Genomic DNA, 15,514 nt, shown 5'->3' with positions numbered 1-15,514 from the left:
GCCCTTTGAATTTCAGTTCTCCCACAGCTGTGTCACTTGAACCATTTGCTAGGACATTGGGGTGTGGGTTCCCACACTCGACTGTAAGGATTGCGGCAGGACCCTCATCTGTCTATGAACAATGGTCCTCCCAGTGCCTAGCCCCTACTTGTTCACAGTAGACACTTAGATGCTTATTGAATGAATAAAAACATTTAAAGAGAGGCGACCATATATATTGATGAAGTAATGATGATTTTTAAGTGATTAGCTTTTTTAAAAATTTTTATTTAATTAATTTATCTATTTTTGGCTGCATTGGGTCTTCGTTGCTGTGCACAGGCTTCCTCTAGTTGCAGCAAGCAGGGCTACTCTTCTTGTGGTGCACAGGCTTCTCATTGTGGTGGCTTCTCTTATTGCAGAGCAGGGGCTCTAGGCACAGGTGCTTCAGTATTTGTGGCTAGTAGGCTCTAGAGCGCAGGCTCAGTAGTTGTTACTGAGCGCCCGGGCTTAGTTGCTCTGTAGCATGTGGGATTTTCCCAGGCCAGGGCTCGAACCCCTACCTCCCCTGAATTGGCAGGCGGATTCTTAACCACTGCGCCACCAGGGAAGTCAAAGTGATTAGCTTTAAAAGTCACTTTTCTTAAACCAATTTAGGTCCTATCAACATCGAACAGGTGAGCTTTCAATATTAAATAAAGGGGGTGGCAGAGAATTGGTTAATTATAAATTTTGGCTGCTACTTTAGAGAAGAGTCTAGGTGTATCTAAATTATTCCATAGCTTTTTCTTATGGGCACTTCCCATTTCTTTTCCATTCTGAAGCTTTCTGGAGAGGTGTTTACTGATTTATTAGAATGCACAGGGAAAGCTCATCACACCTGGGGTCAGTCTTATAATGACTGGGTCTCCCCTCTTTTAGCTGTGTGATCTTGGGCTACTTTTAGAATTGAAATAATATACATATCTGTTCCACGACCTCACAGGGCTGTTACTGTGAGCATGAAATAGCATTCAGCGTAAGGAGGAACTATAAAACCCTATACAGATACTGTTGTTTCCTTGGGTAAAGCACTTCCTAGGCCGTGAAACTTGGCTTAAGAGGATCATTTTACCATTGTTTTGCCTTGGTACAGGCTAGGGCAGCTAAGAGGAACACAAGAATCCCCACCCCTGTAACTGTCGTCTGATAGAGAGGCAGAGAAACCCTACAGGGGGAAAAAAAAAAAAAAAAGGCGCCCAGAGGGCTTCTAGAACAACGACTTTGGCGCAAATGGGTTTAAAAACTCGGGCTCCCAGAGTAAACTTCTCAAGGCCCCTTCCCACCCCAAAGCCCCAGTCTCCAGAAAGGTCTCAACAGGGGCTTGTTGGGCAGAAGCCACGCCCACCAATAGAAACCAACTGTGATCGTACAGGTTGAGGAGCAGGTGGCGAAACTGAGCATTAATAATTACCTACGCCTGGGCTCAGCTTTTTACCGCGGCGCCCGGCGCCACGCTTGGTCCCCCTCGAATAACAGGAATAGAGAAGAATGTCGGGGCCCAATCCCATCGCCCCCCGTTCCCCCGTTCCTGTCCCCCGCACCACCTCCACCACTAGCGGCGTCCAGCCTCCTCCCTCGGGAGCGTGCTCGAGGGGCGGAGGCGGACCTTTATTGTCTGGGGAGCACCTGCCAGGTGGCGGGCCGGTCCCCTGATGTGCGCGTGGTGCCCAGCTTCACAAAGCGAGCGGGCAGCGGCACTCTCGTCCGGGAACCGCCTCTGGCAGCGCTACCATATCACAGGAGAGAAGAGGTGGAGAGATGAAGGGGCTCTGGGGTCAGGAGCGGGCGGCGAGGGCCGGCGTGCTCGCTCGCTACCCGCGGGCTCGGTCCCCCGGGATCAGCACGTCGAAGGAGCAGGGGTCAGACGCCGCAGCCAGGGAACAAGACCCAGGAGTGGGGGAGGGAGGGAGGGGAAGCGAGGAGGGGCGCGGAGAAGGGGCGTGGCCGGCACGCAGTGGGAGGGCGCTGGGAGGAGGGGCCGCTGCTCGGCGCTCGCAGCTCTGGGGGCCCGGCTTTGCCGCGCTCCGTGCACTTGGGCGAGAGCAGGAACGTGAAACGGAGCTCTGCTCCCAGCGCAGCCACCGCGATGAGAGGCGCTCGCGGCGCCTGGGATTTCCTCTTCGTCTTGGTGCTCCTGCTCCGCGTCCAGACAGGTGGGAGGGCGCTGCGGGCACCCGGACCGCGTCCCTCGGCTCACCCTGTGCTCCCCTAGGGCCCGAACACGTTGGGGTGTGTCGGGAGAGGTGGCTGCCGGCCCTCTGGTGCCGGGGCACTTCAGCCTCCGGGAAGGTTCGGGGCGGCCCTGGGACTCTCCTGCGCCCTGCCCTGCTCACCTGCGCAGGGAGCCCCCTGTCGCTGGTGGTGGGCGCGCTGAGCTGGGGGTCTTCCGGGAATGGGGGCGGCGAGGGGGGCTTAGGCTGAGCGAGGTGAGGCTGAGGGCAACGGGTTGCGTGCGAGTTTGGGGATGCTTTTGTGTGGAGGGTGAGCGGGCGCAGAGGCGGGCGGCAAGGGGCTTCGCACCCAGCGCGTTAATCTCCGCCGGGCGAGGCGCGACCGCTGCTTCCTTTTGTTAAAAGTTGTGCGTGTGTGACCGGCGCACCGGAGGACCGGCCGGCAGGTTCTCAGCCGCGCGGAGGGCGAAGTTGGAGGAGAGCCTTTTCTTTGCTCTGCGGCGCCTGCTTTCCAAACCGCGGCGCTCTTTGTGCCCCAGAGCAGGAGACGGACCCGCTGCGTCTTCTGCTTCAGGCGCCATCCTGGACCCGAGTCGAAGACTGCGTTGTCCCCGGGTCCTCCGTTTATGCCTTTTGCACGGGGAGCGTACCGCGTGCGGCTCTGTGGCCGCGAACCTGGAGGTGCGGCTCCGGAGACAACTTGGGTAGGGCGTGTGGAAAACAGCCGCTAGGTTGCAGACTTTTTGCTTTTGTAGATTCCGTGCCCGAGGCTCGCCCCTTTCTGCCGGGTGCCGTTTCTTTCCTGCAACGCGCCTCGGAGCGGCTGAGGGCTGCGTTTGCTGCCTGCTCCCGGGGGAGGCGGGGACGGTGCGCCAGGACACTGCGGTCCCTGACCCCAGCCGCCACCCACTCACGGCCAGAGTGCCCGGCCAGGCTGGCAGGGCTCTGCAAGCCCCTCTACACGGTGTCTGCGACCTGTAATCGCAGGTCCTTGTTTTCTTTGGGAATTTTGAGATTCGCAACACCCCCTCCCATATGATATCTCTACTGAAGGGCTGCCTGAGGTGACGGGTGGGAGATGGAGTGGAACTTTCTGCAAATCTTACTTACATATTAAAGCTGTTATGAAAATCGGTTATATCTGCGCGGGAACTGGGGTCTTCAGGTGGAGGAGGATTTGCAGGCTCCTGGAAGCCCTCAGATTCCTGCCCCTTCTCTTTTTTTCTGGGCGTCGCTGGTGCGCAAGCGAGTGCAGGTCGCCCGGCTAACCCCTGAAGCCCTGCTTTTTCCCAGGTCTTTTTTTTTTTTTTGACCTTTAAGGCTAACTTGATGATGTAAGGATAGAAAGTGAGTCTGAACTGGAATTCAAGGGCTCCAAAGGAAGCATCGCTATGAACTATTGTGGGACTCTATCTACTGCTGATCAGTTTTCTCATGAAGTCTTAAAATGCAGCCTTCCCCTTCCCAGTCTTAAAAGGCATTGTGAGGGCTTTCCTGTGGGGGAAGAGAGGTAGGAGGGATCATGAATGAGTGTCCGGATTCCCGTGGCGGATTTGACTGCCTAAGCGTTCAAATTAGACGTTTGGTCCTTTCCATCTTTGTGCCTTGACATTTTAATTTCAGTGAAGGGGTGTGCACTGGACCCGACGGGGACACAAGAAAGGTAGACCACACATACTATTTCCCATTTTTAAAATTAAATGAGTCAATTGCTCCCTTATTCCTCATAATTAGCCCGCTCCATCCAACAGATTTTTTTGGCAAAGGGGATTTTAAGGTCTGGCTCCTGGGGGGCAGTGTGGTGTAGTGACAAAGGCTTGTGCTGCCTTTCTGGTTCTCCTTTTCTCAGCTTCTATTGGCTGTGTGCCGTTGTGCCAACCCCTTAAATCTGGGGGAGCCCGGGGTCCTCAACAGGGCAGCAAGGGGTCTGCACCATGAAGGATCCTTTGGGTCCCAAATTCTCCTCTTCCAGCGTTATGAGCGTAGACTCTACACTTCCTCTGAACTCTTTCCCTGAATCCTTCCTGCCTCCTTGAAATTCCACTGCCTCCTGGTCACAGCGACCGCTTGGTGGTGTCCTACTGGTCTGCCTCTGGTTAAAGCAGGGAGATGTGTGTTCCCTCCGGTCCACACATGCTCGCCTACAGTTTCCCTTTGAGGCCTAGGAGGTGCCAACTCTGCAGGACCCTCCATCATCACCACCCCCGCCCCGCCCCAGTGTTTACAACTCCTGTGCCCAGCAGGATGAACCTGCAGTGAAGAGTGAATCATACCCTCCCCTCGTTCCTGCAGGTGTGAGGCTAGAGTCATCCCCAGCAGCTGGACACATAACATTCTGAATTACCATCCTGCTGGAAATAACATGATGGTCTTATAAAAGGGAACCCAGACAATTCATTTATCCCCTTTCTGGTCTTTCCCACCCATCCACACATTTTTTCTTAAGACTTTATAAACCATTCATGCTGTGCTACTGCAACACGTTTTCTAGGGTGCCTCCAATTTCACATTAGTGCCAGACCCAGTGCTGGGGCCTTTGCCTGCAATTTCCAGTCCTCTCAACAAGCCCTGGAGGTAGTCTTGTTACCATCCCTACCATCAAAGCTGGAGAAACTGGCTGAGGATAAGCCAGTTCCCAGAATAATCAGGGGTGAAGCCTGAGATTGGCCCCATATGCCCAGCTGTATATCCAATCACATGATTTCTCAGAATCAGTTGTAAAGTGAGATTTATTTGAAACTATTCTATATCATATGCCAGGCATTGTTGGAGGTTCTGGGAATATAGGATGGCCAAGATCATTACTTTCCCAGTGTTGGTGAAAAAGACCTAGATTGCCTGTCATACGATGTCTGAGTTAGTGTTCTCAATTTGAGGGAAGTATTCATTGAAGGGGGAGTCATTCAATGATAGCTTCCCTGGGGGGTATGTAGGCATTTGATGCTGGGTATGAGGGCTTTAGGTGTTAGCTGTCCTATTCCAGGTAGAGTCCCTCCGAAATGAAGATGCACTGTCTCTAAAATGATGGTGCAAGTTAGTTGAAATTTTTTTCCACCCCCACTGCAAAAAACTAAAAGTGGTCTTAGCATTATATACTTGTGGCGTACTTGTGAGAGAGAAAACCCCCAGTGATGGGTAACATCATTGGCTGTTTACCCTGGACGAGCACAATGAGATATAGTGGCAGCTCAGCACTCAAAGCCTTTCTTTTTCCAAAACAAATGCTTATCAGAAATGTGCCAAGTTATTTTGTGGGCTTCCCTTGGAGCACGTTTATGTACAGATGTTGTTGTGATGGATTTTGCTGCTGTTGTTGACGGCCGTTAGAAGTTGCCCTTAGGATTTTGACTCATTTCCTCAAGTCTCCCCCAGCTGATTAAAGAAAGACACCAGGAAATGAGCCGCGGTGTCCTGAGCGGGAATTCTTGAAGCTGGACTGCAGTGCAGGGACCCCTCAAAGGCAGCGGTCAAGGCTGCAGCGACGTTTTCTCCAGAATGAATTTAGTTTAACAGCTGATAGGCTAGGGAAGTGCTTAATGTTGCTGCATTCACATATGGTAACTTTTTTAAAAAGGGGACTGAAGGACATTTGAAGAAATCCTAAGCATGCAAAATTTCACCTGCAGTCTCTGTAACTTGAATAGATATTTTCGTGGCTGCAAATCCAGAGTGAAGAGGGCCTACAAGGGAGTCACCAGAGGTAAAAGTTTGAATCTAGGGCGAATCCAGTGTAAATCTTTGTTGGAAGCAGAGAGGACTTGTGAGGAAGAGCCTAGCCTGGCAGCTCTGGTCTCTTGACATTTTGGACCCGAGACAGACCATCTTTTGACTTCAGATTCTTAATTGCAAACTCATAGCTCTTGCTTGGATGTGTTTCGTTTGGCCCACATGATGCTTTTTTTAGAAAACATTGGGGCAGTATTTAAAATATGGAGAATTTATATCAAGATCTAGATTTCTTTATTCTCTCAAAGAATCGAAACCTCCCCCTCTTTAGATGGGACCTCTACTCTTTCCATTGCTCTAGACAATACCACTCTATACTGCAAGTCGGGCTTTTAGGCATTTAGCCTCGGGTCCCGGTGAGCACAGGTGGGACCACGCAGGTACCTAGTGGAAGGAGCACAGGCCTAAGGAATGAAAACAGCCTTGTATTAGTCTGCTGGCTCCATGACTGACAGCTTTGTGACCTTGGAACAAATTGCTTACCCTTGCTGAACTTCACTCTTTCATCCTAGTTTTAGCTGTGTGACTTTGGGAAAGTTACTTAACCTCTCTGTGCCAGTAAATGTGCGGCTACATATAGAGTTTTTAGAATGGTACTGCCTGGCACGCTCATGGTACAAGCTCAACACATGTCAAGCTCTGTACATATTTATTATCTGTAAATTAGGAATTATTGCTGTCCCTAAAATGGGAATAATGCCTTCTCTAATATGATTACTCTAAAGATCAGAAACAGATTCTTGTAAAGATACTTGGCACAGGGTCTGGGATGGCATAGGCACCTAACAAATGAAGAAACTCCATGAATATGTAGAATCTGACTATTTCTCTTTATAATCCTTGCATGCAGATACCAATAGGTACTAACTTGACAGCTTTTAAAATGAAATAAACTTTAATTTTTGTCTTGAGTTTTACATAGCTTTTGACAAAACGGTTGGGAATCACTAGTGTTAAAGAGTGAACAGATCTTGGACTATTTTTTTCCCCAGGGGGGAAGAAAACCCAGAAGAATTTTTTTTTTAACATCTTTATTGGAGTATAATTGCTTTACAATGTTGTGTTAGTTTCTGCTGTATAACAAAGTGAACCAGCTATACATATACATATATCCCCCAGAAGATTTCTCCAGTGAAAACATTCATACTTTCTAATTTTTCCATTCATCTTACGCTTTAGCCTTAATGCTTACATTTTGGTTATGAAATGCGTTGGTTAGGTATTTTCCGCTGCATACCTTTCTGACAGTTAGGTTTTTAAGGCTTTTGCAAACTTTAAAGTTTAAGCTAAATTGTTATTCAGGGCATGTGGCATCAGAGTTAAGAGTTTGGGCTCTGAAGTTGACAAGTTTATCCAGCTTGGCCTCTTGCCAGCTCTGTGACCTGGGACGAGACCGTTCACCTCTGCTTAAGCTTCAATTCCTCATCTTTAAAATGGGGATGATGGTATAGGCCTACTGAAAGGAGTAAATTAGATCATGCACGAAACACACTTTGCATAGCGTCCCTTACAGGGAAAGCACGGGGACTCCACCATCAGGCTGATTTTATATTTCTTTTTCAGCGTTTGTCTCTTAGAGAAATTTGGAAATGGTTTAAAACCAGATTGTATAGAGGGGTTTCTTTTAGTATTAAGATGAAGCTTATCCATTCAATGTCTAGTTTTTTAAAAGGTTCACAGTTAGTGTTAATGCATACTTCTCTCCCTGGTTCTTTGTTTAACCTTATTCACAGGCTGTTTTCCACTAAAGGGAATACAGCTTTCTGGATAAAAGTTTAGGAGGGGAAAGTTCTGTAAATGGCCCATTTTCTCAATGAATAAGTAAGTGTAGCTCACAGAGGGTCCATGAACCCTATTGCCTTGTAAAGTGGCATTGAAAGCACCTTGAGAGGGAGGAGCTTTTCCGTGACTATATGAGGCCCTTCCCTAGCTGTGAGGGACCAAGCTGAGCTTGTCCGTTGCCCTGGGCTGGACACACAGCAGTGCTCAGGCAATACTGGTTTAACTTCTCTCCTGTTCTCCAGCACTTGTACAGAGCTTTGAACATAGTGAATGCTCAGGCAACATTTCAGATTCAGTTTAACGAAGGATGATCAATCCCTATGCCTTGGTCCTTGGGACTATACGTGTAGGCTCTGGCGGTGGAGTGGGAACAGAGTAAGAGCAGAGCCAACAATTCAAAGAGAGAATTGGTGTAAGAAGTGCAAAGGGCCCAGGCAATATTTCAAAGGAGAGGAGTTTACGTCTTGGTGGGCATGTGATAGAGAATCAGGGATCAGTCCATGTGGGAAATAATATTTGACATTAATTTCTAAACTTTAAAAGAGGGTAGAGTGTCTATAGTGGAGGCTTGTGTTGGAAAAAGCTCCTGAAACAGGGAGCAAGAGATGAAGATGTTATTTGAAGATTTTCAAATCTTTCAATTGGTGTTAGGACTTGGGGTAGAGAATTGGAGGCGAAGAGGCTGGAAAGGTGGATTCTGATTAGCCTCAAGTAGCATTGGAGGGGGAGGGTATATTTAGCATTGAGTTTGGTCCAGATTCTGAAAAAAACTTTGAAGTCAAGGCTGCGGTAGACTTGACCCAGTAGTGGCCCTCCCAGCTTTGCTTGCTAGTCCAGGGCTGTTCGCTCTACTATTCTGTCCTGTTAAGTACACTCCCCAACCTGCTCCAAAAACTTGGACATCCCCTTGCTGTGGGCGGCCAGAACTAAGGGAGGGGTGTGAGTGTGTGTGTGTGTTTAAATTTTAGTAAAATGCACGTAACATAAAATTTACCAGCTTGACCATTTTTTTTGGTGTACAGTTCAGTGGTGTTAATTACATTCACATTGTTGTGTAACCCATATCCAGAACACTTACATCTTGCAAAACCAAAACCCTCTACCCATGAAACATTCCCTGAGCCCCTGGCAACCATTATTCTACTTTCTGTCTGTATGAGTTTGACACTCTAGGGACCTCATTCAGTATTTGTCTTTGTGACCGGCTTATTTCATTTAGCATACTGTCCTCAAGGTTTATCTGTGTTACAGCGCATGTCAGAATTTCCTTCCTTTTTAAGGAAGGCAGTGTATGTATACGTATATGTATGTACCAATCAAATTTTTTTCTCCATTCATCCATCGATGAACACTTGTGCTGCTTGCCCCTTTGGGCTATTGTGACGAATGCTGTTATGAACATGGGTGTACAAATATCTAAGGGAGAGTTTCAGAGGGGCCTCTGTTAGGATGGTTAGGCCCACGGCTGAGAGCTATGTGTTGGTGGGGAGCTGGGCAGAGGGACCATCGGTCATACTCTTTAGATGGTTAGGTGGTCTCTGGATGAAGGAGTGAGTGCTTGCGTGTTGGGGTGCATGCTCTGGAAAGAAGGGGGAACACTTAAGAGACATGAGGAAGATAAAGGTGGCAGACTTAGTTACTTTGCTTGGCAAATTTACAGGCATCTTGCATGTGCCAGGCACTGACGAGATTGTGGGGAAGGGGAGCAGGGGCTGTTGTGGGTGTGGTAACGGAGATCTGGGGGTGTCATGGAGTTCACAGAAATAAAGCCAAGAAGAGGAGCCCGTTTGAAAGAGGGCATATGATGCTGGACTCCGCTACGTTTGTTTATTGATTATTTACAGGCTGCATTTACTTGACACTTAATTTCACAGACACGATGACAGATATAAATAAAAATCTTCTTAGGGTCAGGTGCATGTAAAAAACTAAACCCCCAAGGTCACAGAACATGGCTCTATAATATTACAGTAGGATTTGGGGATTGTAAAGGATTGTGTGTTGTGTACCCATCGTATAACGAAAAGTAAATATTCATGAAAAGAAATCGATGGAAGGAAGATAGTTCTTCATTTAGTCTCTGCATTAGACTATTTTAAAAGTATGTTTATTGGTTTTCTTCGAGAACAAAATGGATGTTTTAGGCACAGAAGAGGACGTAGAGTTGATTAAAGCTTTGGGAAATAGGCCCTTTGAAGGCAACTTAAAGAATTGGATTTATTAAGCCTGGAGAAGATAAGGTAAAGGAAGGTTTAGTGAATGACAGTCTTCAAATATTTGTAGTATGTGAGTGAAGAATGGGACAAAATGAGAATAGTTTAAATTGCCCCAGAAAAAAATGGAGGTTTTTTTTTTTTTTTTTTTTAGGGAATATTCTTTGATTGGAAGGGTTGGAAAAGACTTTATTGTGTTACCAGAGTTATAGGGCCTTGGCTACAGGTATGAGAAAAGCCAAAAGTAATTGTCATTCTGAAATGGTTAGGTCCTGCCCACCTCAGTTGGCTTGATGACCCTTTAAGGGCCCAGCTGAAATATTTCTAAATAAAATAACCAGCTGTTTTTCTCTCTTCACTGCCTCGGCTGTGGGGTGGACAGTTTCTTATAAATTCTGGGTAGACTCTAACAGGATCCTCACAGTTTTTGGTTATATTGAAAATAGCCAATAAAGAACCCACACCTAAAAAGGGGTTATTGATCAGTCTATTGGAGTTGGGGACAGTGGATCGAACCACAGAATGAACTGTGCAGTGCACGATAGCTTAAGCTGAGTGCCAAAATAAGAAAAACAAGGAAGTTCGGGGTCTAGAGAAATCAGTAATCGACCATCATTAGCGCTAACCTAAAACTGATTGTGCTCTGTGATCACCCGACCGACTGGTGATTTTGAGACACAGCCAGCCATGCTGCATGTAGGCTGACAGATCTGTAAGGGTGAAGGAAGTCCTTTTCCCTTGATTACTCAGGGATGGACTGTTCAGTCTGGGGTTTACCCAGCACCCTCACTTCCCTTCCCACCTGTCCCTTCCCTTTGGTCATTTCGTGGTCATGGCTCAGTGGCACGTTAGATCAGCCAGTGGTCCAGCAGGGGAAGGTGGTAGAAATGAAATTGCAATTGGGCAGTCTCTGGTTGATTACATCATTTCGCTTGTCATGTCAACATGCATGATGACTTCTGAGATGTGATCCCTGCCTTCAAGGAGCCTGGGGTCTGTGGAAACATAAGTGCTTGGTGTAGATGCTAACATAGTAAGATTTGTAATAAGATTTAAATACTAGTGCTGGTCCAGAAGCCAGGACACATATTCATTTGCATTGGGTGGGAGGAATGAGCATCATTTCTTGAGTAGAGTGGCTGATTCCAAGGAAGATCTGGGACCTGAGTTAAATCTTGAAGAATGGGGCAGGAATTGGTCAAGGTGTGAACAGCAGAAGTAGAGGTTTACAGTTAGCTGAAAGACTCCCATAGAAAAAAATCTCTGTGGAGACTAGCAGAAGATGAATAGGATAATTTTTAGGGCACCTGGATTTTTCTTCAGTAACTGCAGTATTTCCTGCGGTACCATATGTGATGAGATTTTTGTATGTGTAATCTGGTCAAGTAGGTGCTTACTCAGATAAATAACTTTAAGAAACGGAAGAGTGGGGCTTCCCTGGTGGCGCAGTGGTTGGGAGTCTGCCTGGCAATGCAGCGGACACGGGTTCGAGCCCTGGTCTGGGAAGATCCCACATGCCGCGGGGCAACTAGGCCCGTGAGCCACAACTACTGAGCCTGCGCGTCTGGAGCCTGTGCTCCGCAACAAGAGAGGCCGCGATAGTGAGAGGCCCGCGCACCACGATGAAGAGTGGCCCCCGCTCGCCGCAACTAGAGAAAGCCCTCGCACAGAAACGAAGACCCAACACAGCCAAAAATAAATAAATAAATAAATAAAGTGTAAAATTAAAAAAAAAAAGAAACGGAAGAGTATAGGTCTCACTTTTGCATGATATTACATATATTGTATGCACAATGCAAATCCAGAGTAGGTCCGTGCACGGATGTGTACTTGGAGTTGCTTTTAAGTCCAGGGCTAATTACCCTCCCCTACCTTCCTACTTCCCACCACCCCGCAGCCAAGATCACAGATTTTGTAGACTCAACATCTGTTAGTAGCAAGAGATGATCTTTGAGTCTCTGCTTCTTAACAAGTTTTAAATATTTATTAAAATGATAAGTCAGGAATGTAACAGTCTGCATAAATTCACTTGTTCAACCAACCAACCAACCCGGCAACAAATGAAACCCCCAAGCCTGATAAGAGTCCTGACTGGCTTAGGCCATCTTGGGATTCTGCTCTAGGTTCCCTAGCCCTGCATTTAGAAGGTAATTAAAAGGTCATGAGGGGTGCTGGTCACTGCCCTTCCCAAAGCAGTGAGCCTTGGGGTGGAGGTGGCTGTTTGCGGGGGGCAGAAATCTATCACTTAAGGAAAAAGTGTGAGTGATGGTACTTCCCAGGGAATGCCTTGTTCTTGACCTAATGGATTAAAAAATAATAGGGAAAATGAAAAGAGGAGAAATCCTTACTTTTTTCCTTGTGTCTCTAAGTTCTTCAGTGAGGCAAAACATCCCGCTTCATTTGGGTTTATCCCAGGTGACTCACGTTATTTCAAAGGGTGTTATAAAATTCTTGAAAACAGTCAGGGCTGCCAGTAATTTAAATATGATGGCCTATGTAGACTCGTTAGCAGAGGAATTGCTTTGCAGGGTTAGAACAAAGGTGGCGTTGTCACAAAGAACTTTGGAAATTATTTGGTGTCTCTGTTTATTGGAAGGAAGTATTTATAGAAAGGGATCTAATGTAGATGTGGCTTCTGGGGAAAACATTTACTAGCGATTTTGTGTGGCATTTGGCTGTTATTCAACTTGGCTGGTGCATGCTTAAAAAAACCCAAAACTATTGTTTAAAAAATTGAAAATTATACTACTTGGAAAGACTATGGGTCTGTTATAAAGTGATAAGTTTTTAAGTTTGTAAATGTTAAAATGCATTTCCATCCTAATTTTCACAATGTAGATTTCTTTTTTAACGGCTGATGGAAGATTTTCATTTCAAGGAATGGTCTGGTAAAACTGCACGGACTGGTCTTTCGGCTTTTTGTCATTGTTAAGTCAAACCAGGATTCTTACTCCAAAAATATGTCATTAGAATCACCACTTGAAAACAGTTAATTGGGATGTTTAAAGGTTTTTGTCCTTATTTTAGTATAGTCAGTATATTTACTACAGGGAAATAGTAGACGAGTTTCTAGCTCAAGCAAAATGCATCACTTTCATGAAAAAGAACCTCCCTTTCCAGCTTTTTAAAATAAACTAGCATATGTAGAAGGGTTTATGAATTTTTTAGGAGATCTGAATGTGTAGCCTAATTTCCATTCCAGTCTTTTCAAGGGATAGTATTTTAAATGATCACCATCGTTTCAGAATGACTGCCTTCTAAGAAGAAGCTGGCCAGGATGCCGAAAGAGCTCAGGTAGCGAGCGGCATGCCATCAGGTGAGGACAAGTCCAAGGCAGGTGCAGATGGCTTCTCTCTCCATTCGGAAAACTTGGAACAGCAACTCTGGGCATAAAGCTGTAGCACTTAAGATTTACAGTTTCATTCTGTTAGTCCCTTCAGTATCTTTTAAACGGACCCTACACGTACCAGGAGTTTATAGATTTGTTCACAAATAATTATTGACGCAGTAGGGGGGCGAGTGGTATAGTTGTAAACACACCAGGCAAAAATCCTTGTCCTCTTGGGGCTTATGTTCTAGTGAATTCTTTTTCTCTCATGAGTCCAGGTCCACAAAGAGCCCAGAAGGAAGAAAAAGTCTAGAGTCTCTCAGAGAAAGCGCCTTCATTTAGATTTATTTCAGTTTCTTATTATGGTCTATTAAGGAAGGAAGCAGAGAAAGGCAAGGTTTCTCAGAGGGTTGGGGGACGGGGTTCACAGGGAAGGAGGGACCAGAAGAGGCAAAAATGAAGTTAGGTAGGGGTGGGTTGGGGAAGGGCCTGGGTCGGGGCCGACTCAGGAGGAGCTTTGTGAGATGTTTGTCACTCAAGTCCTGTCTGCCCCGTCAGTGCCCTTGGAAGGGCTGAGCATCACACGCCAGTCTTCCAGCTTGTCACGGCTCCAGTCTTTGTAACTTCAGCCTCTCCAGCAGGTGTGAGGATGTACTGGTGAAGGATGTACCGAAGGGGGTGGCAGAAGTGTCTGCAACGCCGGGGGAACACAGATAGGTGTCTTCACTTTCAGGACTTTGTGGAGCCTTGAATGTGCCAAAGTGCATGGTCCATCTGTGGCTTTGGAACCGTTTTTCCCAGAATGGACCAGAATGCTTTTTCACAGCTGAGAGAGGATGCTTCAGGGTGGTCCAGGCTGAATGCTCTCCAGTATGTCTCCAAGGACTGGAGGCTCTGCGCCTCCTTTTTCAATTCTTTCATCTTTTTCTTGTCGAAATCTGACCACCTTCAGTTTTTAATAATACCTGTATTTAACTAATGGCACTTTTGAGTCTGACAGAGCGCCGTTTAGCCACCGTCCGTCATACTGGGCATGGTGTGTCAACTGCCGTGTTGCTGCAGCCAGCCTGGGTGAGGTGACAGGGTGACTTCATCTGACTTTTTGCATTTTAGCCTTAGGGTGGCCTTTCAGAGTTCCATGAAGTGATAAGCCCTCCAGCTTCAAATCGGGGACTCCCCCAGATGAGAATTGACACTGTTGGTGCCCAGAACTGGAAAGTTCCTTCTCTGTCAAGTCTTGGGCATGGAGTAGGATTTGTGCTGCCTTTGGTATTGTAGTGTTGATCCTCAGGAAGGAATCCAAGATAAAGACTGTCCAGGGACAGAAAGTGGTACCCTCTTTAGTTATGGGCAGGAAGGCATCCACTGACCACAGCTGTGATTGAAGGCATTAATGTAGATACTCAGGTGCTTGGTACCATGTCAGTTAACAATTTCGATGAAACCAACAGCTTTAGGTATACAAGTGTAGATGCTTAAGGTATTATGAAATCAGTTGCCTTAAAGCACTTGGTTTAGATTTGACAAAAGACTATATAGTGTTTCTAAGCCAGAGAATTCTTTTTATCTGGTGTCATCATCATTGGTTAGCACCTATTGTTTTGGGTGAGAATTTCAGGGCCTAAATTTAAATAGACCCTGTTTAAGTTTGCTATCAGTTGACTAGGAAAGGATTTAAAGAAAAAGGGGGGTGTCCTATGACTTCTAGGCTGGGTTATTTGAAAACCTATTAGCAGCCATTTTATTTCAAGATGGAGGAATTGAATCTCACGTTAACTTTAAAAAATATGTAACTTTAAAATACATAGAAATGTAAGTATATGTATATTTATCATGGGACCATCTCACACACGGAGGATAGTGAACGAACCCTCATATACCTATCATCCAGCTTCAGCAGTTGGATCAACACCAGTCTTTCTGCTTTACATCTACCCACTTCATCCTCCCATTTTCTTTTGGCTGCCCCATGCGGCTTGTGGGATCTTAGTTCCCCGACCAGGGAACGAACCCGGGTCCACAGCAGTGAAGGCCCATGTCCTAACCACTGGACCGCCAGGGAATTCCCCCCATCCTCCCATTATTTTGAAGCATAAGCATCATAGAATTGCATCTGTGAACATTTTCAGTACGTAGCTCTAAAATAGAAAGGTTCCCTTCCCTAAACATAATGGTAATGCCAATGTCACGGCCTTCCAAAGCAATAAAATTCCACAGTGTCATTGAGTAACCAGGATTCACATTTCCCTTATTGAAAATAAATATAAAAACAT

At 46.4% G+C, this 15,514-nt stretch overlaps 1 protein-coding gene across 3 annotated transcripts in view; it reads left to right on the top strand.

Annotated features, from left to right (window-relative positions):
* Positions 1 to 2,046: 2,046 nt before the first annotated feature.
* The window catches only part of KIT (KIT proto-oncogene, receptor tyrosine kinase), an 86,901-nt gene continuing 73,433 nt past the window's right edge, over positions 2,047 to 15,514 (top strand). For all 3 annotated transcript variants that reach the window (XM_007168427.2, XM_007168426.3, XM_007168424.2), the window contains exon 1: positions 2,047 to 2,174. In XM_007168427.2, coding sequence (XP_007168489.2) covers positions 2,108 to 2,174 — 67 coding nt within the window. In that variant the 5' untranslated portion in view covers positions 2,047 to 2,107. The remainder of the gene's footprint in view (positions 2,175 to 15,514) is intronic.

Source organism: Balaenoptera acutorostrata, chromosome 5 (genome assembly GCF_949987535.1).
Source record: "Balaenoptera acutorostrata chromosome 5, mBalAcu1.1, whole genome shotgun sequence".
Lineage (NCBI taxonomy): Eukaryota > Metazoa > Chordata > Mammalia > Artiodactyla > Balaenopteridae > Balaenoptera > Balaenoptera acutorostrata.
This window is presented reverse-complemented; position numbering and strand designations above follow the sequence as displayed.